Genomic DNA, 25221 nt, shown 5'->3' on the forward strand with positions numbered 1-25221 from the left:
ACCAGAACAATGGTTTATTAACCAGAAAAGGGGGTTTATTAACCAGAACCAGGGGTTTATTAACCAGAACAATGGTTTATTAACCAGAAAAGGGGGTTTATAAACCAGAACAATAGTTTATTAACCAGACCATTAGTTATTTAACCAGAACAACGGTTTATTAACCAGAACAATGGGTTATTTAACCAGCACAATGGTTTATTAACCAGAACAATTTTTTTTTAACCAGACCAATGGTTATTTAACCAGAACAAGGGGTTAATTAGCCAGAACAAGGTAAATTAACCAGAAGAATGGTTTATTAACGAGACAATGGTTTATTTACCAGAACAATGGTTATTTAACCAAAACAATGATTTATTAACCAGAACAAGGAGTTTATTAGCCAGAACAAGGTAAATTAACCAGAACAAGGTGTTTATTAGCCAGAACAATGGTTTATTTACCAGAACAACGGTTTATTAACCAGAACAATGGTTTATTAACCAGAACAAGGTGTTTATCGGACAAGTACTTTACACAAGTGTCACCGTGGTTCTAAAGTTTCTAAAACTTAGGTTAATTAATCCCTCCTAAAGTTATTGATCGTTTTACACTTAGTTTCAATAAATCTTGACCTTAGACATAGATATTATCTTCAATCTGTTAGGGGTCATAAACTTGGCATGGACACTGCCACTATTAAATTTCATAAACCTAGGTTTATTCCTTTTCGGACAAAATTTTCAACCCCGACCCTTTTAAACCCAAAAACCTTTTAGCCGACTTTTCAAAACAGTCCCCCCTTTTTGTACAATTGCCTTTGTTCCCCCATAAATTTTTGTCTGAAAACTTTAAATTTTAACATTGGGCCCTAATATATTTATTTTATATTTTAATGGTTTCGCCAATGGAACAAAATACCCTTTTTGGACAAGACCTTCAATCCAACTGAAATTACTTTGACTCTAAATTTCCTTATCTAATAAAATGTTAAAATTTTTCTTAAATTTCTATAAGTGGCTATTTTTGTTATACATTTTGTTTGGATTTTCTTTATACATGAACCCATTTAAAACCAAAAACAAAATTATTGAAATTTTTTTAATTTTTATAACTTTGTTTTTTTAGAATTGGTTTAAATTTTAGACAATACGGTTCTTCTTTTTTAATTAAAAATAATTAAAGAGGACATCATCTTCCATTTGTTTTAAGGAGTTAGTTTATATCGGGGCGATAAAACGCGTTAAGTAATTTTGACATTTCTACATTTTGAAATCTGTGAATTTGTTATTAATTGCTACTTAATACCTGAAAAAATTCTTTCTTTCCTTGCTTCATTTTCACAAAAAAGACACTACTTTGGAATAGTTACGGGATTACTCACAATGAAAAAGGGGAACGCAAAAAAGATATTAATAAGCCTTTTTTTTGGAAGTTCTAATGCAGTTTAAAAACAAATCAGAAGCAAGCTGGCAAAATTTTTAAAATTTTCTTAAACAAAATCTAATTCCCCATAACTTTTACTATTTTTGGGGTTAAATTCAAAAAAAAAAAAAAATTTACAAGGTTTCTTTTGGGGTTTTTTTAAAAAGGGGGCCCCAAAAAAAAAAAAACCCCCCCCCAATAAATTTTTAAAAAAAAAGGGGGGGGGGGGGGGTTTTTTTCAAAGGAAAATATAAAAAAATAAAAGCTTTAAAAAAAAAAAATATTGGTTTTTAGGGTTTAAGGGCCTTCGTATACAAAATTTTTATACATACCTACATATTTTAGTCAATTAAGCAAGATTAACAATGATAAAAACTCATTTAAACGAAATTATATTACACAAAATTCGTTTAAACGAAATAATTAACATTTTAAAAAATTTAAAAATGGAAACACGAAATTTGTTAAAAGAAAAAATATTACCAAATTTTTAACGAAAAAAATAATATTGATACATGTTTATTAGCTTCGCACGCCCTTTCTTTTTTCACTTTGTGATTTTTTTTGGCAGAAACTTTTTTTCAGTCTAATCGTTTGCAACTATTTAATATTTTGTAACAAGTGGCCCCCGATTTTTCTGAGAACATGGAAACCAAAATAGCCATTCATTTTTACTTTGTATACAAAAATTAATTGATCTTTTATCGCAATTTTTTTTCAATTTACAAATGATGTTACGAAAAAAAATTAACATATTTTTTTGAAACAAGCTTTTTCATATTACTTCTTTACATTGGTTTTTACTCCTTTCACGGGGAGGGGAATGTTACACGAGGATGGGGGTTTTATGATAACTTAATAAAAACCCTAAACGTACGTGATTAGCACAAAAATACATTCATAAAAAAAAGTTATCATAAAAACTCCTGGGCATATTTTTTTATACAAGAATCCCCCGGGCATTGAAAAAAAGGGTATAAAATTTTACCGGACTTAATTTGCCCCAATTTTTTATTATCATTTGATTATTATGGCAATATAAAACTTGAAAAAACAGGGCAAAAATTGCGAATTGGCAAATAATTTAAAATTTTAAAAAACTTCGATTAAAAACAGGCGAGAAAAAAGGACTATGAATTTGTTTTTTACACATAATACAGATTAAGCAAACTTTTAAAATTAATTTTAAATTTTCAAACTGAAACTCCTTTTTAAAAATAAAATTACCATTTTTTTACGAGTGTTTTTTCAATATACATAGTTTTCCCAGAACTCCCCTGACAGTTATCAAAAAACCATTTACAATTTTTCATAAGAACCCATCCCCCGTGTAACACTCCTCCCCTGCCTTTGAAAACTTAAAAAAATCTTTGTTTTGGGTTCTAATTGATACAACAAACTTTTTAATGTTTTATTTTTGGCAGTTAAAAAAATAAAAAAATTTGGGAAATTTTTTCATTTATTTAAAAAAAAGGTTTAAAGGGCCCCCTTTAAAAATTATCGGTTTAAAAAAAGTAAAGATTTAAAAAAAAACTTTGCTTTTAAAGGCCCCCAAAAAGGTTTTTTTTTTTGAAATATTTTAAAATTCCCTTTACTTTTTAAAAAAAAAAAAACAATTTTTTTTCAAATTTAAAAAACAAAAAACAAACCGGTTTTTTAAATTTCTTTATTAAAAAGGCCAAATTTATTTTCAAAATCCCTTAAAAAAATTTAAATAAAAATATTGTATTTATTATAGTGTTAACATTAATGCATTAACCAAAATATTATGTTTATTTTAGTGTTTACAATAATACATTAACCAAAATGTTTTGTTTATATTGTGTTTATTGTAGTGAAGCATGGAGGCGGCAAAAAATACCTTCTCTTATAGACGGATGTAAGTGAGAATTATTTTTGATATCACAATATTTTATTGTGTTGTTAGATTTAGTACCAATTCATCACTATTTCAATATTTTATCAACGGAGGTTTTGAATTTGAATCTTTCCGACACAAAAAAACTTTTACATAACAATTTCTTGCAATCTTTGCAATCTAAATCGTACAGTACATGTATCTGTATGCACTTTCCTGTATAAGTTTATTTTGATATACTATTATTCATCTTGTAGGGCACCGAGTTGCAGCGACTGCTTTAAATTTTTTTGCTATTACAGTTTGAGTTTGATACATGTATACGAATTTTGCATGACCAGAGTTTCTAACGTGGCTAATTCCTTTGAGAAAGAATGTTAAAATCGCTAAAAATATTTACAAAAAAAAAACAACAACAAAAAAGTTGCCTTGACAGGGTTTTGAACCCCAGACCTCTCGCTACCTAAAAGAGCCTGTTACCCCAGGACCACAGGGAAGTTATAAGAAAGCAGTCTGAAGCAAACCAAATTATTCTAAATTAGGGTTTGAAATCAGATATTTTGTTCACGCTAAAACTGTTGTTTAACACTAATGTAAATAATTTAGCAAAATTCTTCTCGCCCAACCAGTCTGACATGTATATAATATTTCACTACTCGACAGTCAGAATTATTTGTGTAATACGCGCTGAAGTGTGACTAAAAAACGCTTTCTTACAAACCATATAGAAAAATCCGTAAAAGTTACTAAAAATAGCGTTGTTGGAAAATCTTATCTCGCATTGGGCTATCTCGCACTCCACGTGCAGCACTTCTTTACGTATTCCTACACATAGGCGATATCCACTCCGATTTTGATCATGTATCAAACTCATATATGAGCTTATCTATTATCTTGCCCACGGAATCGAAATAAATTGATCATAATGAGTCCTTCTCTACCTAAGCCCGATTTTTCCTTATCGATCTGTTACTAAAAATAGCACACTTTAAAATTTCGCGAAATTCTTCATAAAATCGGATATTTTGACACTTTGCCTGAAAGACATCCATGTTTTCTGTAATGATACAGATGCTTCTTGATTTAATGTATTTGATCAAAATAATTGAAACAGTAGAAAAATCTTCGCAAACGGTAAAACGCTTTTTGCCAACCATTGAAGTATGGACTGAATTTCTAATAAACACTAATATTATGACATTTTCCACGTTTAATAATAAAGTATTTTAACGTGATAACCTTGCTTTTTGATGACGGACATCATTTGAATGGATTTTCATTGAATATTTCGACACATAAATTGGATCAGTAGATTTTTTTGCTGACAGTAAAATGTTTTTTGTCAACCATAGAAAGTCAGGCGCCTAAGCCCCGCCCCGCCTTTCAAGCGCATAGAAAGTAGTTTCACTGATTTTTATATTTTGTTTCTTGTGTGTCCCGATGAGTGAAAAAAATCTATCATTTGGTTAGATGCCAAGGATCGTTCCCTTTAGAACCGATCACCATCGGGTTTGGATTTCCCTATCCTCTATCTAACCCACTGATAGATTCTATCATTGTTTACGTGGATTAAAGTACCGAGTGCTTATCTAATAAGACCGTTACTTATTGTAGAAATTAATATTCGATCATTGACTGCCCTAAATTCGTCCCAGTCCTAGATTCAACATCCTTACTTCATTTTCAGAAAAGTCTAAGTAACAAATGTTTAGTTAGGCGGCGTTTAATTCCGATCACAAAAATCTTAAACTTTACGGAAATAGCCGAGCAATATTCATTGATTAAAATGATATTCATCCGCGTATTTTGTGATTGTGCATTTATTGACAATTCTATAAGCCAAAGCTACTTTTAAACTTTGATCGGTTATAATTCGCTGGATACTTGTAACAAAATAAAAATATTTCTTTCTTTTACAATGCTAGTTTTATGCTGTTTTGAGACTTTCTTTTTGTTGTAAGGATTGTTGAGAAGCGCTGTTCCTGAGATTGAATGTCAGCATTGTTTTTCCTGATCTGCGATCAGAAAATACAAAAAATGACCATTCGAACTTTTATGAATTGACGCACTTTGTTTATAAATTACGCAAAAAAAGTTATACATGACGAAAAATCTTTTAAATGACCACAGAAACTATCATAAATGACTGAAGAAACTTTTTTTTGACAACAGAAACAATTAAAAATAACGCAAAATTTTAATATAGCTGCAGAAAGTATTATATGTATAAATAATCCGACAGTATTTTAAGATGACCACAGTAACTATTAAAAATGATCGTTATAGCGATTATAGATGACGCAAATGTTTTTTTTTTATAAATGACGCTAAGAATGGTATAATTTACCACAGAAACTTCATAAATGACCAAACGTACTTTTTTAAGTGACCGCAGAAACAATTATAAATGACGCAAAATTTATGTAGGTATATGACCGAAGAAACTACAATAAATGACTACAGAAACTAATATAAATGACCGTATAGGCAATTAAAAAAAATAAAGCGTAGCCATTTTTATAACCGTTTGATATATTTTCTCTTTTTGACCATAAGTACCATCTGAGCGAGATTTTCGTTCGGACGAAGTGCAACAAGCATTGGAAGAAATTTCAATGGAGGAGTCCAGACAGAAATATGAGTTACACGGCGGGCAGAGTACAGGTAGTGTTATCTAAGTACTATAGAGATTTTGATAGATTAACCAAACTTTTATATAGGTGTTATATACGGTGGCGCAGAGGTGACATTTGTGCATTTTTATCTCGTGCCCAGGAGATACTATGTCGTGCACACGAATTACTAAGTAGTGCGCAGGAGATAATCAAATTGTGCGCACGAGCTACTATGTCGTGGCCACAAGTTACTAAGTCGTGCGCACGAAATAATTAAGTTGAGCGCACGAGATAAATAAAACACACATATGTCATCTCTGTGTCACCGTAGTTATAGGCAGTGCTCGATAATTCAAAGAACTTTATTCTAAAATCAGTAATTGACATATTCACCAAACTTGGATACAGTTGAGTTCAAGTGTTTTTTTGTTTTTGGTATCAATAAAGGTTTTTGTTTATGAGAAAGAATATGTGCACAACTTCCATTTCATGTTATGTAATATATTTTGTAATAAGATTACATTGTTTGTTAGCTAAATAACTGACAGCTGAGAAAGACAGGATATAGTGAAATAGACTTGACCAATATTTGGGGAGTTTGTCCCGCCCTCTCCCTGTCTGTAAGGCGTAAATATATTGTTTGTTTTACTGCAATTACCACTGTGCTATCTCTGGTCATCGTACATATTAATGTAAAAAGGATAAAGAACATTACACAAACACCAAAGCAATCAATCTTTATCATATTATTTACATTAAACATCTTATTTTTCTTATAACCCTATTTTTGGCGAAATTATCGGCATGAATCCTCCATAACACTGGGGAGGAAGTGTTACACGAAGGATGGAGTTCTTATGATAACTTGTTCAGGACTTCTTGTGATAACTGTCACGGAGTTCGTCGGAAAACATCTGTATATACTACAAACACACTCGTTAAAAATGGTTATTTTCATCTTTCAAAAAAGAGTTTTAGGTGCTAAATTAAACTTTAATGATTAAGCTTGTCTTACATCTTGTATTATGTGTCAAAAACTAATTCACAGGCCATTTTCAATCGTCTCTTGCTTAAAATCTGGTAGTTTTGAGTAAAATTTCCAAATTATTTGCCAATTCACAAGTATTGACCGGTTTATTTCTGGTCTTCATCCTTGCGATACATAATTACCTAATTATAATGCAAAATTGAAAACATAAAGCTAACAGATTTATAACCGATTTTTCAAATGTCCCGGAGTTCTTGTGATAACTCTGAAGATGTCACAGAGTTCTTATGATACCTTTGTTATTGCCAGTGTGTTTCTTGTGCTAAATACTGCACGTTTTAGTGTTTTTTATTATTCAATGAGACTGTAAATCATTATGAAATATAATACGCTCATCCTTTGCGCAAAAAAATAGGATATATAATGTTGGTTTTGAGTGAATTTTAGTTCAAGAGATATTATTTCTTTACCCCGTTTCTTTTTCATAGTATTTTTTTTGTTTGACGTAGATTTCGTAGACTGGAAAAAAGGATTTATGTACTGGTTTCCTAGCAGTTTCCGGCTCCTAGCAGTATTCTGGCCCTTTATCATTTTCATCCAGGCATACAATCTATTTTTCTCAGGTATGTTACTGCATCTTGTTTTCTATGTAAAACAGCAGTTATAATAGTAAAGCGATTAATATGTTTCAAAGTTGTCTGTTGTTTTAAGTTACATTAGAGAACTTGCGACACTTACAAGCAACACCTAGGGAATTATAGTTTGAATGCCCATACGTAATAACTGAAATCCCATTCTAGGTAAATCACTACTTTTAAACAATATATTTACAGACGACACGGAAAAGTTTGAAAAAACCCAGCTTAACATTGCTTATTGGTACTGAAATATTCAAAATAAAAACGGTCCGAAAAACTGCTATGAAATTTTGAATAAATGTGAGCAAAGGTGTTACATCTCAGGCCTTTATTCCATTAAAATGTAAAATAAAAGAGCAACATTAAACATGGTAATGCTGGACAGGTACCTCCTTTTGTTCTGTCAAAGTTTGCACTATTCGGTAGACAGACTTTTATTTTATTTGTTAAAAAGTGCGATTTGGGGCCGGGAACTGCTATGAAACCAGTAGGGCATTTATGTACGTGATAAAATGCGCTTTGAAATACTCAAATATGGTATTTTCATGTATATTTTTCTGTCGATGTTTGAAGAGTATTTCCCCTATGTAATCTTAGTGGAGGAAACTCTGCTACTTTTGCTGTAATTGATAACAAAAATATATAGTCAAACTTAGTTCTCTCGAACCTGGAGGGACAGTTCAAATTTGTGTTAGAGCCAACCGCAGTTGAGTTTTTATCATGTATCGTACTTTTTTAAGACATAGGTGTGGAAATTATCCTGGTTATATACTTATTTATTATTGTATAAAATGATACAAATGCCTATATATTGTATTCTTAAGAAAAGTGGTTGCTTAAAACATGTGAAGCTGAGAACAACGTGTACGTTTTGAGACATTTTTGTTTTGTGGTTTAAGCCATTATACTGCTGAATATCAGTGGCCGCTGGTTCAATTTTTACTGTAGATGATAGCCTTTTCTCTATTTATCCTTTGCAGACACTTAAGACCAACGATTCATCCACATTTTTGTGCAAAGGATGGTCGTACTGCATTTCAAAATGATTTACAACCTTATTGAATGATAATAAACGCCAAAACGCGCCGTGATTTAGCACAAGAAACACACTGGCAATAACAAAAGTTATCATGAGAACTCTGTGACATCTTCAGAGTTATCACAAGAACTCCGGGACATTTGAAAAATCGGTTATAAATATTTAGCCGGTGCTGTATGTTTTCAATTTTGCATTATAATTAGGTAATTATGTATGGCAAGGATGAAGACCAGAAATAAACCGGTCAAAACTTGTGAATTGGCAAGTAATTTGGAAATTTTACTCAAAACTACCAGATTTTAAGCAAGACGCGATGAAAAATGACCTGTGGATTAGGCTTTGACACAGTCATAATACAAGATGTGAGACAAGCTTAATCATTAAAGTTTAATTTAGCACCTAAAACTAATTTTTGAACAATGAAAATAACCATTTTTGACGAGTGTTTTTGTAGTATATACAAATGTTTTCCGACGAACTCCGTGACAGTTATCACAGGAACTCCTGAACAAGTTATCATAAGAACTCCATCCTTCGTGTAACACTTCCTCCCCCGTGCATAAAGCATACAACTATAGATCTGTACAAGCAAAACAGTTTCTGTTAACATCAGCCCAAATTGAGAAGCACAAATTATTTATCAGCACAAGTTATTTAATATCTTTTTATCAGCACAAATTAATTATCCATTGCGTTCAAAAATCAGCACAAATTTTATATCAAAACAGAAAACAGCAAATCCTATATTCATACACATTCAGCCGCGCTTATATTACTTTTTTATGTTAATACTTTGTTGACGCCGCAAAATAGCGATATGGCACCTTTTATAGAAAAACAGAAACAAAAGCGGGTCCCGAAAAAAAATCGTGACCCCTCTCTAATAAATTAAGCTTGGCGAAGCTGATGGTTTGTTGCAGCTGAGCGCTTATACCATCCTCTCTGGAAGGATATCATTAGATTCACGCCGGTAACATCTTGCTGGAGTGCAAAGTAACCGTCCTTTAGCCTAGCTTAAGTTGATTCCGCTTTGTCAGCCATGTTTGTTTCACTTAGTTGGTCCAAAGTGAAAGTAGGCCAAAATTCATATAACAACAAAGCTGATTAACCATTTGAAAATTCACTCTCAGTTCTATGTTTTGAAGACTATTATAAACAAAATAAAAATGATAACAATAAGAAAATTTACCTTGAATGTGCTAAATTTCTGAAGACCAAGTACAATCTGTTGTAAATTCATGAATGGCAAAAGTCCAGTTTAAAGTCAGTTTTAGTGCAGACAAATGCTAGTTTTTGCAGCAAATACTAAAAACTTGCAAAAACTTAAATCTAAGGAAAGTAGTTTGAATCTGACCTTGAAAAATATGGCCTCCATGTCACGTGTAAAAAAGGAGTACCAGAGAAATAACATCTTTTATCTAATTCTTGTGTACATTACAGACAGACACACTAAAAGATTAAATTTTAAAACTGGAACGTGTTTTCATTTTAATTGTAGTTCATAAGGTTATAAATTGTGATTGCCTTCTTGCACTACTTTTTTTACAAACAATAATGGAGGACATGTGCTTAGAAGGACATGAGATACTGCTTTATTTGTAATTAAGTTTTGAAAGTTTTTTGTATTTGCTGCAAAAAATTAGCATTTGTCTGCACTAAAACAGACTTCAAACTGGATTTTTCCATTCATGAAATATGCATAAAACTTTACAACAGATTGTACTTGGTCTTCAGAAATTTAGCACATTCAAGGTAAATTTTCTTATTGTTTTCATTTCTTTTTTTGTTTATAAAAATTAATAGTCTTTAAAACATAGACCTGGAAGTGTATTTTCAAATGGTTAATCATTTTACATTGAGAGCTTAATTGTTATATGAATTTTGGCCTACTTTCACTTTTGACCCACTTAGTGAAAACAAACATGGCTGACAAAGCGGAATCACCTTAATCAGTCACCAAAGACACTCCGAGCATTTCATCAACAGGCCCCAAAACCACAATATCATCAAAAGGGGAGGGAGCGTGGGTTTCTAAATTAAACACTGATGAAAAAAACCTGCCTCCTTGGTTGCCGAAAATTCCAGAAAGGCGGTGCTGTAAGAATATCTTGCGCGTTAAATTCACATGTTCGCCTTAAGGGGACAGGGGACATATCCGAATGACGGCCCTGTCAAATTTTTTAATAACTCAGACAGGCTGTTTTGAAGGTACTGGAAACTTCTGATATTTCTCTGTCATTGTAATTCTTTCTTGTTTGTGTGTAGGAAATGAGAAGTATTTTTGGGTTTTTACCCGAAACTAAGCATTTTGGTAGCTTTGTATGTATTTGTGACTCTCCGAATGGAGGTTAAAAAGTTAAAAATCAAGCTTTGACAGTTGGCGCCAAACAGGTAAGAAATTTCGGATAAATTTTGTGAAAAATCTAAACGTATGACAGACACTTTATTGGTCATTTTTGAAAATGCCATTGCTTGCACTGTGTGTTAGTGATATTTTTAAAGGAATCAGGCGGATTCTGGAGTATGCTGCATCTTCATGAAGATTGCCCATAATGCTATATTTCAGGTGTAATTTTGGCTGGGTGGGCATAAATATAAATTGCTGTCAGTCACATAGGAACTCTAGACAGGACCGCATTATGCGGCGCATAAATCCGAATCCGCACAGACTTTACATATTGTTCGTCCGACCTTTGAATATCTTTTCATATTATGCGAGCGGGTGGTCTTTATTTATCTAATCTCAATTTAACATAATCTGCTAATTTAAAAATCAGTCAAATTTACGGTATATTGAAAAAAGAAAAAGAGTGACATCCGCCATTTACCGCAACGTTCGGCGTAAGTTATCCCCCTTGATATGCTTGATTGTTGTATTAATTTTTCTAGTACTCTCTTTTTTGTCACTCAATACATGGAAAGCGTTCACATTTCCTAGTAATGAATACCAGATGAGTCCCCATGGAACATGTTTAAATATTCCTTTTTTCATTTAGGCAAAATCAGTTGGACCATATTACTAAAGTGTCTGTTATCTCCATGTTAGCAAATCAAAACATGAAAGCGCCCGTTATAATGCCGCCTATACATGAACAATAAACCGTGAACGTTATAACCGGACGATACCACAGACACGAGTATCGGACCTGGGAAAACAATTGTCCAGACGATTAAAAAATTTTTTTATCACTATTTCACGTTTGTATTCAGCTTCCAAATGATACCGACTCCAAGTCTCTAGCCCTTCCCGTTCATAAAATATATATCAGGAAACGAGCGTATTCGTGCGAAAAATCCTTGATAGACAAAATTGCGGCACAACGATTCGGTACGTAAACATAGACTGATACATATTTGTCAACTGAGTCTAATAATATTTAGTAAAATATTGAAATATTTGGAATTGTGTTTCTGGCCACACTGAAATACAATATTGTTCATTTTTAGGTCCCCTGCCCCTTATAAAGAATAGTTTGACAAGTTCCTAAGTGATAGTTCTTTACAATCTCATAAGCACAAATAAAAACAGAAAATTGCCCTCAAACAAACAAGTGCTATTCTAAATAAAAGCCTTCCTTATCTATAAAGATGTAATAGTTGGTTATTCTTCCCCTTTTCTATCTTTTTACGATGTACAAGATCTCGGAGCAAATCAGTTCTTTAAGTTATAGAAAAAGCATATCAAAACGAGGCTATTAGATTGTATTCTAACCAGAGAACAAATCAGATTGCAAAGGTTTTTTTATATTCTATCTCTTTTGTATCATAGGTAAAAATAAAACACTTTCCCTGTCGTCACAAAATGAATGTCCAGAATAAGTGAACCAATGTAAGAGCATCTGAATCATTATCCCTTTCCTTGTCGTCATAATAAGTAAACCCCAGAAAAATGTAGCCATTCAACGAGCATGGTTTGTATGTTAATCCACAGCAGTCAGTGCGGTACATTGAGTCGGATAACTTATACCTACACTTGAACCGTGCGTTTATAGGTATACGATTTAACTCTAGACACATTTTCAATAGAACTGTCTCTAAACTATGATACGATGTAGATATATCGTTTTAGAAAATAAACATATGTCTATTACAGGAACAAACACTGTAAGCCCTGTTATCCAAAATGAAAACGAAGCCGGAACATCGCAACTACCCAGCAGTCCTGATTCTGTTCGAGGTGCCGAAGGGGGCGCTCCGCGAGTAGAAGAAGCAAATGATGACATAACTATACTGAAAGAAGTCGAGTCATGTATGTATCGTGTCCTGGTCAGCAACTTGTGTGTCTTAATTCTAATACAATATTTCAAAACTTACAAAACGTAAAAACTATGGAAGATTATTTATGCAATAATTGTAATGTTCTTTCTGTTAAGTGCGTCATTCTTAGTCACGTAATTTATGTAATTAATGCATGATATAGAGATATATTGATAAACACTTGTAAAATGTTAAAATTGTATTGTGGTTTGCAATTAACACGCTGTTTCGTAAATACTATTATCTGTCTGCATCTACGAACTTCTATTCAGCAACTTTTAAATCACTGGTGCTTGATTTTAATCTCAATAAAAAGTTTAAATTCAAAAATCATTTATCAAAGTCAATACTTCCTATAAATATGGAAGGAAATTTATCTCCATAGCGATTAAAGCAGCACACCTCCATATTCATGTTAATTTTCATAAAATTTTGAAAATGTATTTAAAAGTAAAATATTGTGAGGTGAACAAAATAAAGTAACTTACATATTGCAATCGGCACTTACAATCCACGAAAATTACCAAAAGGGGTCAACATAATGCAAAAAACAGCCCTTACTGCGGTAGTAACGCAGTAGACATATGGTGATAAAATACTGCAAAATCAATGTCAACCGCACATGACATATAAAATATAACTTGGATCTTATCTTGAATATTTTTACTTTTCTTAAAAGTTTAGTGGATTTTTCTAAATATTGATTTTCTTGAAATATTTTGGTAATCTGGTCGCGTGCAGCTTTAAGATTCCCACTACAATTCTAATGCTTATATCAGCTTTGAATTGTATATTTAACATTGTCATTAGTTGCTATTGAATTTGGAATTATTAAGCAAAAATAAACGTACATTAATTATAAAATTAAAATCCAACGCCTTTTTCTTTGCGTAAGGGATCTGAGAGATACATAAAGAATGTTAAAAAGAAAAAAAGAAAGAAAGAAAGTTGCCCCTTCTGGCGTTTGAACTCACGCCCCTCAGTTTTAATGCAGTTGACAGTGATTCTAGCTTATTTGAAAACTCTTCAAAGTAAAGGTAATGCATTAGGGGCAATCGCAACTTTTCGGTTCATTCCGTAAGTTTTCGGATAAGGACCTATGAATACACAGAACGGATCTAACCTACGCTAAGAAACTGGACATGTAAACAAATAGTAATTTAATGATGGGAGTTGTTTACAAGTTTATTTTCAATATATCAAGTAATTACCCACCTAAAATAAGTGAATTCATAGATACAAAAGCAAACAACACATTATTTGTATATTCATTATTATGGTTGTAGAAACCGAAAGTACAAAATGCCAACCTGTTGACATTTAGCCACATTTCTTTAAAATTGTACATCAGTGGGCATATGTAAATTAAAATGGTTGTCAGACATATTTTTAATCATAATGGTACCGAAACAGACTTAATTTTCTTTGAATGTCAATTATATGTACGAGTACAATCGTTTTACATTATGCTTACATCTGAAACCACTTGGTAGAACTATTCTCACTCCGTATAGTCTGGTTCCCGTCGTTTTATAAAATTTAGTACAACTGAACGGAGAGAAAAGGGCAGGTAATCCAGACTATCACTCCGTATTGATTCCAAGGTTATTATAGATAAATGCCGAGGACGTTCCGATTGCATTAAGGGTAGACTACCGTAAGTCAGGAGCGCGCCCATTGTAAACGTTAAATTATTGCTTCTGGCCAAAAAAAATAAAATTGATCAGTTCGGCCAAATAAAAAACGTATCAGTGAATGTAGTTAAGGTTCTCAAGTGATGACGAGATTTTTACTATACATTTCGTAATGTATTTATTGGGACAAAATATGTAAACTTAATACCCTGAAAATGCCATCACCGCATCATGGAGAATTGTATATTCAGGTTAGCGATTTCAGAGCCATTATGACCCTCTTGCTATATTACGGAGCTCTATACCTCGTACTGAAGCTATCCTGTTTAGAAGAATAACAAGAACCTCAACCTTAACCTTGAGTTACATATACAATTCATTCAAATGGCAGAAAGGAAGTATTTCAATGAGTGTAGCAAATGGTCTTGGTTGGAATAAATGTTGACAGATCATATAGGCTCTATTTTCATTGTTGAAATCACGCGCGTTGTATGGCACATTCAGAAATCAAATAATCTTAATTACTAGTACAAAATCCAAAATGAATAACAAAATTAGTTCTACTGCATAATTTTGAATCATACATTTTTCATTGAAAGACTATCATTAATTGATTGGCTAAGATTTAATGACTGTGTCTCAAGTTCATTTTGGGATTGTACATCTCCAAATTTTTTATTATTTCTTCCCATGTAGAATTCATCTACTTTTTAACTGCTTATTCTTTATCTATTCCTTTCATCATTTTTCCGGAACTAAAACGTATCATGTACTAAAATTCACTCGAATATCTGTACAGCCTTGCGGTAGTTTTCCCCATCTTCCTCAAAACTACCAAGGTTTAATTATAAACAAAATTATATCTGTCTTAGTTGCACCACTAATTATTTTTCACTTCTCTGCCTTAAGTGGAATTTGGGTTCTGTAAATATTCTTTCCGGCTGTCACTTGACGAAGTATTGTTTAAAAATCACTTTTGCAATGTGTGTTTTTGAAAAGTGTAGACATCATGTTGATTTGTGGTTTCAATACTTCTATAAACAAACAAAATACCTCTCCGATTGTAAATAAATAATATTTATAATTTTCAGCTTGAATTTACAATTGTAGCAATTGATATTTTGCATTCAGCATTCGTTTTTTTTGCATTTAGCAGTTTATGCATTTAGCAATTGACATTTCGCATTCAGCAGTCGGCTTTATGCATTTAGCAATTGACATTTTACATTCAGCAGTCGGCTTTATGCATTTAGCAGTTTATGCATTTAGCAATTGACATTTCGCATTCACCAGTCGGCTTTATGCATTTAGCAATCGACATTTCATTTTTGCAGTAGGCTATATGTATTTAGCTATTGGCATTTCATTTTTAGCAGTCGGCTTTATGCATTTACCAATTGACATTTCATTTTTAGCAGTTGGCTTTATGTATTTAGCTATTGGCATTTCATTTTTAGCAGTCGGCTATGGAACGCCATTCTGCCATGCCAATTGCAATTTACGAAATGACATTTGCTAATGATAAATGCGAAATGCAATTTGCGAAATGACATTTGCTAATGATTATTGCGAAATGACAAATGCGAAATGTTATTGCTATATGCGCTTCTTACTCTCTGGGGCTGGAATGGATGACCAGAAAATTGACGAATTTATCTTTGATAAACTGGCACATACATATTAAACTCGCGTCTCTCATTCCATTTACAGTTACATGTACTACTAATAGTCGGACTATACATTAGATTCGGTATCAAATTATTTATACTAAAATCCCCCCCCCCCCAATTTTGTAAGTCCACTGTAAGGGACGTAATACACTGTATCTGTAACGATCCACAAAGAGCTGCATCAATTACAGAGAGTTAAAGGTTCAAACAATATGTGGCATATAGATGGAAACGACAAATTAAAGCCTTTAGGGATTTGTATTCAAGGGGCAAAAGTTGGTTGGAGCAGAAGGTTGATTTGGCTCAAAGTAGACGAAACAAACAAAAATCCATGTCTGACTTGCACCTACCTTTTAAAGTCAATTCGTGAGCTCAAGAAGGTTCCATTCATATGGACCGGCTACAGAATATGTAAATATTGCTGATGTCAAAACGCTTCTTCGTTCTCACCACAATGATATGTTTACAAGATGTGCTGTAATGGAAAGTTCATCGGATCACAACCAAAGGATCGAATGGTTTTGGCAATATTTGAGATAATCCCTATTACAGACGTGCATGGATTAATTTGAGTGGTGTTTTGCAAACAGACAACGTTCTTGATATATATTGCTTGAAATTCTGTTTCATTCCGAACTTCAACATCATGCACACCATTGGAATAAGCATCGTGTGCGAAAGATGAAGAATTTGTTAGATCTCTTTCTGAAATACCAAACATGATGTACACTACTGCTGAATTGTATTGCTGTACCGAGCAGAGCAAAGTTGCTGATGAAGTGGAGGTTGATCATTGTTTGCAAATAAAAACTGTTATGAACGTAATCAGTATTGCTGTCAAAAATGTTTTCCGAATGGGCCCTTTCTGTCATTGAACAATACAGATGGCAGATGCCAACTAATCTTGATAGAGCATTTGAACTGTTTTCAAATTTGATCATGGAAATATATGCAAGTGAAAAGATTTGGAATAATGTAAATAAAATCTTGGTGTCACAGTAAAATTAAGAATAAAAAATTATCGATTCATTTTTATACATGTACATTATTTAACCATTATAATACTCCCGCAAAAGAAGTGTGAGAAGGGGAATTATTGAGTCCGTTGTTGGGGTGGTCGGTTGGTCTGTATGCATAAATACCTACATTCTTGTAGCGCCAGCTTCTTTCACAATTCTTTAGGGATTGGTTTTAAACTTACAATATATCATCATCATGAAGTGAAGATATACATTTTACAAAAGTCAGTTAGGGCAATCCAGGCATTGCAGATGCCCTTAAATACAGACATGCACATATGTATTATTTGAACATAAAAGAGTGTGGAGCAAACTGCTTTCATATTTCTTAAGTGACTTATATCAAAATCATGAAGTGAATATGAGCATGCCACAAAATTATAGTCTGGCAATTCAGGCATTGCAGAGATGTGTGCCCTTGAACATTTTATGTATAAAGGCTTTATTCCTGCATGAAATTAAAGTTTGTTGTGCGGGGGTTATTATTCGCATCTGTGACAATTTTAGATTGAACAAGTAAATTCATTAAATTTATTATGTATATGCTTATCGAGGCATTATATGTAACTCATAAACAAGCTGCGAAGTTGGCAATAACTATAGAACATTTATTTAGTTGTTGTTACACAAGCGACATGGCTGAACAGTACTAAAATTAATTGGTTTCTCTCCAGTATGTATTCTCATGTATGAATTCATGTTCCTCGGCGAAAAAAGGGCTTTTTGGTCAAAATGCAAAATACTAACATTTTTCCTAGAACAATAGGCTATCCCCCAAATTGAGACGAGTTGGTCCACTGGTAGGACGCTCGCATGGGATGCGATAGTCCCAAGTTCGATCCTCGACGGGGACCTATTTGGTGTTTCTTCGAGCATTAGAAATAGCGTAAAAGTTCGTATCAATGAATGAATTATGGGTTCAGGGTGCTATGTGCCTGAACAATTCATTGGAACTCCCCTTCTCTCTCTATCTGGGTAAAACAGGACGGCTGTACTTGTCCCTGAGAGGGATTTAACAGTAATGGTAGATAGATATTTGAGAAAAAATCAACAAATTTGTAAACATCATGTGTCTTATTTATTTGATTCAAACAGAGAACAAAATTAAAAGGAGAGAAAACAACAGAATCAAATTCAAGCGAAGAAACACGTCAATTATAAACTACAAATTAACAAGGTGAACTTAGCAATCTCCATCATCATCAACAACAGCAGCAAAGTTTCTGACTCACTATGTTGCCTAGTGACACAATCTCTTTTTCTTCTTTCTGTAAATCTCAGAAACATGCATGTTATAATACAATAGAGATACAAAATATCCAAAAGAAGGCAAAAGAAATACACGTTTAACTTAACAAACTTATTAGCATTTTGAAAAATTAGGTATCTCCAAGCAGAGTTTAAATTTTATGGGTAACATTATATGAATTGGGAAAAATATCTTGCTTAAATTACAGATATTATATCAAAAGATTATCCATTGATACAAATGCTATGATTGAATATTACCAGTATAAAATACACAGCTAGAATATGAGATATTAATAAGTTTTATATTATTTAAAGAATGTTTTTACATTGTGATCTCAAGCCAAACTTTAAACTGGACGGGTCCTTTCGGAAACGGAAGTAGCTATGTCTCGTCTCATATATTACAGAATGGAATGTTTCTTTTAACATGAAGGCCAAATTGTAACGCTGATATTTATTTTCAACAGCGCTTCATGTTGCAAAAGTGCTCATCTTTTTCTGCGTATGTGCGAATGAGATTTATAGACCTATCTGAGATATGGCCGGATATGTATTAACTATTGAAATTTACAAAGGGTAATAACTCTTAATCTATGAAAAAAGAGTTATGGTTTTTGTGTAATACACTTCACATATGAGCTGCGTCATGACAAAACCAACATAATAGGTTTTGGACGAGCATGGATCCCGACCAGCCTTCGCATCCGCGCAGTCTGATCAGGTCCATGCTGTTCGCTTACAAACTCTATAATAATATAGATAAAATACAGAATCCCTAAAGAAAGCCCAACACGGCAAAATTGAAAATGTTGCAGGCTCGGTTTGATTGAGCCTGTTCATGGACGGTAATGGAAATTGCAAGTTACCGTCCACGCCCCCTAGCACCGGCTTAAGCAGAATTCAACATTTAATCACTAAAATGGTGAAATTTGAATTTAGAAACATCCGCAGATGTGTTCATACGGCGGTTATCATGGAACCTTCAATGTGACACAGTAGTGTCATTCCATGAAAAGCGGCGTATGGTCCCCAAGTAAAAGAATGCGTGTGCCCTAAACGAGAAAACAATGGGCGGAACTAAATAAAATGGAATTTTGAAAGGGGATCTGAGGTTATGAAGCCTGCATATCACAGATAAGACGTCAAAAGACAAATTTATAAAGCAGGCAACATATCCTAAGGGTGATTCAACATTATTCAAGTAGGAATATTGGAACCACCCAAATAGAAAATGCCGAAAAGTTGAAACAAAAAATACCACAAGCACAACAATAATGTCGTGCTGAACGATCTTCAAGGATCGAAAATATAACATCATTGATTAAATGTACGGGGAGACTTTTTACAGCCGCCACACGGCACAAATAACACGGATGTGATCATAATATAGATAAAATACAGAATCCCTAAAGAAAGCCCAACACGGCAAAATTGAAAATGTTGCAGGCTCGGTTTGATTGAGCCTGTTCATGGACGGTAATGGAAATTGCAAGTTACCGTCCACGCCCCCTATATAAGTAGAGAAATCGATAGCGAACAGCATGGATCCTGATCAGACTGCGCGGATGCGCAGGCTGGTCTGGATCCATGCTGGTCGCAAACACATTATGTTGGTTTTGTCATGACGCGGCTCATATATGTAATTAACCTACCTACAAAGTTTCAAAATGATATCTATTATACTTTTTGATATAGCCCGGACAAAAATTTAATATAGAAATTTACAAAGGGCAATAACTCATAAACTATGAAAGGAAAAGTTATGGTTCTTTTGCTCTGCACTTTTTCATGTGATATAGCTTCCTATCAAGTTTCAAGTGGATACCTCTTATAGCAGTTGTGGAGCGGACACAAAAGGGTGACGGACAGACAAACGGACAGACAGACAGACAGACGGACAACGAAGTTGAACCCTGTACTTATTCGGACTCATTCAAGGGAAAACATACATGTAGCATCATATTGTTGTTTTGGCATCAAATGACTGCATATAAGAATAAAAAAATTACACAGCAAAGACTGAAATAATAATACAAGCAGAATCAACTCGAACATAAATTCTGTTAAATTGTACTCATAACTAATAAACATGATAAATGTCCCATACAATAGTGAAAAAACAACTTCATTTCTCTTTCTTTTATTCAAAAGTTTCATTCATAAAAGTCAATATTCTGTCGGGTTGCACATCCGATGTCGAGTCGACTTCGGATATCGATATCGGGCCGACATTGAAGATGATATCGGGCCGACATCGGTCCTATATGTAATGTTTGCTGGGTAATAATTCTTACATATTCAAACTGAGTAATAATAAAAGCCAGTTAATCAGACAACATCATTAATTGAACAAAATCCAGGTACACAACAACTCATTCTAGTATCGGGAAACTCCACACCATTACCATTTTTGTACATAAAATATGAGGTGAAGTACATGTACTAGCATTAGGACTAACATTATTAATTATTGTTATATGAATCCCCAAAATTTTAAACAAATATATTTTCGTCTAACAAAATGTCTTGAAAGAAAGGACTATGAAAGCGTTCATTTCCTTACATATTTATTTAATATGACACTAAACTATTCAACATGTAAATAAATAAAAAAGAAAACTAGATATGAAGGGACCTTTAGAGGGCAGTGCAAAAACATTTTTCTGAAGAAAAAAAATAAAGCAAACTTTTGAAATAATTTCTTTTGTATTTTTGAACAGAATTAAAACAAATGCTGATCGTATTACAGCCAAAGCTCAAGTATTCAAAGTTGTCACTATATTAGAGATTTTGACAGAGATACAATCAAAATTTAAAATATCAGTATAAAAAAGTTTAAATATTAAATAATAGTTACATTAGAAAAAGCTAACATTGAAACAAAGAAGGTAAAAATGCTCCATTACTTTAATGACCATCATTTTATTTAAGTCCTGGCATAAGATTCCAGCAAGTCACATCACATTTCACAGGTAACAGACTATTTTTTGGATCGGTGGCATATACTGGACACAATTTATTAGCATCGACGTAATCGATCTACTGATTCTAAATTATCACCTCTACTTTTCAAGTCATTGAATTCTCTTGACACACTTTTCTCCGTTTGCGCATTTGCTGAGCCACTTTGCTCCGATGACGGATTAGCTCAACCTACATTTCCCGGTTTGCTTCGTTTTGATGATATTTCCGCTGGACACACTTTCCTCAGAGTCACTGAAGTACATCAGTGGTTTGTTTTGCATACCCATGTATAATCTTGTGGCTCCAACATACTTCTTATTGTGGTGAATGTAGTAAAAAACAGAAAAATTATTTTCATCAAACATCTCGTCCACCATAATTCAAAGGACTATATAACCCTCATTTTAGCATTCATCATGAAATCTACTAGCAGTCTGTTTCTCACAGTTTCATAGTCATCATTACAACCTTAGTGCAGTTTCAATACTTTGTGTTTTATAGAGCGCATCAACTTAGGCTCCAGCTCTGTTCTCTTTCACCCCACACCGTATCAAGAAGTCCTCAGCCTGCAATACGAAACAATAACAGTAAATATTTATAGTTACTTGCCACAGGGCATTGGCAGTGTTCATTACCATTAATGTCAATGAATAGTCTAAATCAAACCCAGTCTTCAGTTTTTGTATGTATTTTTTGGTTCGGGTTGATCATTTATCTAGAACTTATTGCTAAGTTTTTACTACTAACAATAGGAACTGTCAGATAACTATGGATGGCTTTTCAGTGAGGCTTTGGTCAAAATTTTAAACCTTTATCTACAATAAAAGCTGCATGCTGTCATAATGAGTATTTTTTTAAACTAATATCTTTGAAACAATGGCTACTGTACTTGCCCGAAAAAATTAACCAAGCTGTGAAGCTGACGCGATTGCCGACACCAGGGTGAGTACAATATCTTGAAATATTCTTGGAGCTAAAAATCATACCTTCATTTTCTTTTTTGTTGCAACACCTAGAGAACTTGTTGGCATCTTTCTTGATGCTTTTAAGGACAGGAATTTCCATTTAAGTTTTTCTAAAATAGGAGCACTACCTATAAAATGTTTTGAAAGAGTATACAATGTTATTATTTATATTAGCAAGCAAGCAAATAGAAAGCAAATGTTTCCTTAAAATGGAGCGTCTCATGGAATTTCCAACAATATTTGACATTTTGGTCATTTTGAGATGATTAAATATTCACAAAGCACAATCTATTACAGACATTTTCATATAAAAAGTATTTAAAACTGTAGCTTGGATATTTATTAAGTTTAATAACTATTTACACTATATACAAGCGAAATACCATAAATGAATTTTAAACAATTGATAAAAAGTTAAGAACATACATAAATGGTCAATTTAAGTTCTATTCAATATTTATCACACAGTAAAAACATTTGACAAGCATTGGCACACACATTTAAAATATCATGTTGGTTCCAAACCGTTAGCAAAACCACTGGTTACATTTATGTGAATATGGTAAATAAAACTTTAATTTTCCTCAAAATATGTCATATTTTGTATAAAATTAATAGGAAAAACACTTCATACAAAAGAAATTTCTTACGTAAACATTATTATGTAAATATTATTTGTAATATCTGGTCATTCCTGGTACAAAGTACCCCCTGCATTAAGAACTTTAAGGATAATGTCGTAGATCTTATCCTTCAACACGCCTTAATTGAAGCTTAAAAAACCCAAACATGTGAAAATTTTTCTTTTTTCTTTATTACTGTTTATCTTGTTTTTACTTCGCAAATATCTGTTTACTACCTACTTTCCTGGAAGACAGCGGTCTGAATTAATGGTGGAAATTGATCTGAAATAACCTTGTACCAATAAGCATTTTGCATTTATCATTAGCAAATATCATTTCGCATTTGTCATTTCGCAAATAGTAATTCGCAAATAGCAATTCGCATGGCAGAATGGCTTTCCATAGTCGGCTTTATGCATTTACCAACTGACATTTCGTTTTCAGCACTCGGCTTTATGCATTCAGCAATTGATATACCGCATTTAGAAGTAAACACGGTAGAAAGGCTTTCCGTAGATAATATTTTTAAACATGCAAATAATTTGCGATTTACCATGACATATTAAATAGAAAGAACCATTGAAATATTGCATGAAAGGTCAACAATAATTTTAAATAAAACTGCCAACTATAGCTTAGCACTTTCAGTACACGACTTCTTAACATATATTGAAAGTTATGTTTTCAACTTGTAGATTTCTAAATTTCAGTGCTAACCAGTCACCAAAGACAGTTAGGCGGTGCTGTCATACCACTTCGGGTGTCAAGAGAAAATATATTAGAGAAACTTATAGTTTATTATTCTGAAGAAGATTTGGCAACGTCTCGCATTACTGTGAAGTTTATTGGCGAGGAAGGCATGGACTGTGGTGGTGTCACTAACGAAATGTTTACAACATTTTGGTACCGAGCTCAAGAGGAATTCTTCATTGGTTGCGAGGCAGTGGTGCCGTACCTTCCCCCTCAACGATTCACAGACGATTCAAAGTATCAAGTTCTTGGCAGGATATTATCCCATTCCATTGCTGTTATGAAAGAATTTCCGATACATATGTGTAAAAGCACGATTATTGCGATGATCTATGAAACAACGGATGTTTCGGCTGAGAATCTATTTGAAGATTTCCTGTACTTTCTGGACAGCCATGATCGTAATTTGGTTACCACGGCAATAAACAATTACAGTAGTTTAACTTCTGATCAAGCAGACGAACTAATGACCATATTTGAGAGATACGAATATGCAATTAAAATAACAGCCGAAAATTTTAGGTATCACGTGACCCAATTGGCACGCCATGTGTTATGTATACGTCCAAAACCATTACTAGAAAAAATGAGGTCAGGAATACCGAAGTCGCACATGGAACGATTTTGGTCGAATGTCCATTTGAAGACAGTAAGCGTTCTTTTTCGTGCACTAAAACCAACACCAGAAAGAGTTATCGCCCGCTTGAAAACACCATTGCCCTTGGATTCTGGAATAGAACGTATGGTTTTCGGTTTTCTAAAAGACCTGTTGACAGAAATGACGACACCAGAGTTGGAGACTTTCCTTCAATTTGTAACAGGAAAGAAATCTGTACCACGGGAGAAGATAACTATTAAGATTAAACTAGGCATCACTAAACTGAGATTACCGATGGTTCACACGTGTTCAAACATGTTGAAGTTGCCATATTATATAGATTACGAAACCTTTCGCTCCGAGTTCAAACACCTTCTGGCATCCGATAAAGCACTGAAAATGTCAATGGTGTAGAAAACACCAGACTGTTCTTAATGTAACAGAATGCACAAATTTCATAGAATAAACAATTACTGGGGAAAATCAAGGTGCAAGTATACATTTATCTCCTTGTGTCTGTTTGCAAATCAGCCAGCTTATTTTTAAAGACAATCATTGACAATGCAAGGTCTGTTGATGTTATAATGAAGATTAACTTTAAATTCGGTACCATAAAAAACAACACAAAAACATGACGTATAATGATGTAACTACAGCGCAAACCGTTAATAGTAATGGCACTAACGTCATCTTCCGAACTATTCAAAGTTCCTGTAAATATTTCATATTTGCTAGAAATCCTTTTTTATTACATGTTTTTCTTTATAATATAATCATCTATAGAAATGCTTATAACGTACATTGTATATTGTGAATGTAGTTTACTTTATAGATATTAGATATTTTGTATGGACATAAGAATGTAGTTTTACTTTATAAATATTGGCTCTTTTGTATGGACATAAGAATGTAGTTTTACTTTATAAATATTAGATCTTTTGTGTG

At 33.2% G+C, this 25221-nt stretch overlaps 1 protein-coding gene across 1 annotated transcript; it reads left to right on the forward strand.

Annotated features, from left to right (window-relative positions):
- The first annotated feature begins 3207 nt into the window (after nucleotides 1–3207).
- LOC132749376 (uncharacterized) lies at nucleotides 3208–24690 on the forward strand. Its single transcript, XM_060739105.1, has 4 exons — nucleotides 3208–3286; nucleotides 5822–5929; nucleotides 12639–12794; nucleotides 23639–24690. The coding sequence occupies exons 1-4, from the start codon at nucleotides 3214–3216 to the stop codon at nucleotides 24688–24690; spliced, it is 1389 nt and encodes a 462-aa protein (XP_060595088.1). The 5' UTR covers nucleotides 3208–3213.
- The last annotated feature ends 531 nt before the right edge of the window (nucleotides 24691–25221 follow it).

Source organism: Ruditapes philippinarum, unplaced genomic scaffold (assembly GCF_026571515.1).
Source record: "Ruditapes philippinarum isolate M1 unplaced genomic scaffold, ASM2657151v2 ctg6333_1_1_1_1, whole genome shotgun sequence".
Taxonomy (NCBI): domain Eukaryota; kingdom Metazoa; phylum Mollusca; class Bivalvia; order Venerida; family Veneridae; genus Ruditapes; species Ruditapes philippinarum.

Coding starts and splice junctions, on each gene's coding strand:
- LOC132749376 (XM_060739105.1), top strand. CDS start 3,214: ATGTTTTGTTTATATTGTGTTTATTGTAGTGAAGCATGGAGGCGGCAA. Junction 3,287..5,821: donor ACCTTCTCTTATAGACGGAT/GTAAGTGAGAAT, acceptor TTTGACCATAAG/TACCATCTGAGCGAGATTTT. Junction 12,795..23,638: donor ACTGAAAGAAGTCGAGTCAT/GTATGTATCGTG, acceptor TCTAAATTTCAG/TGCTAACCAGTCACCAAAGA.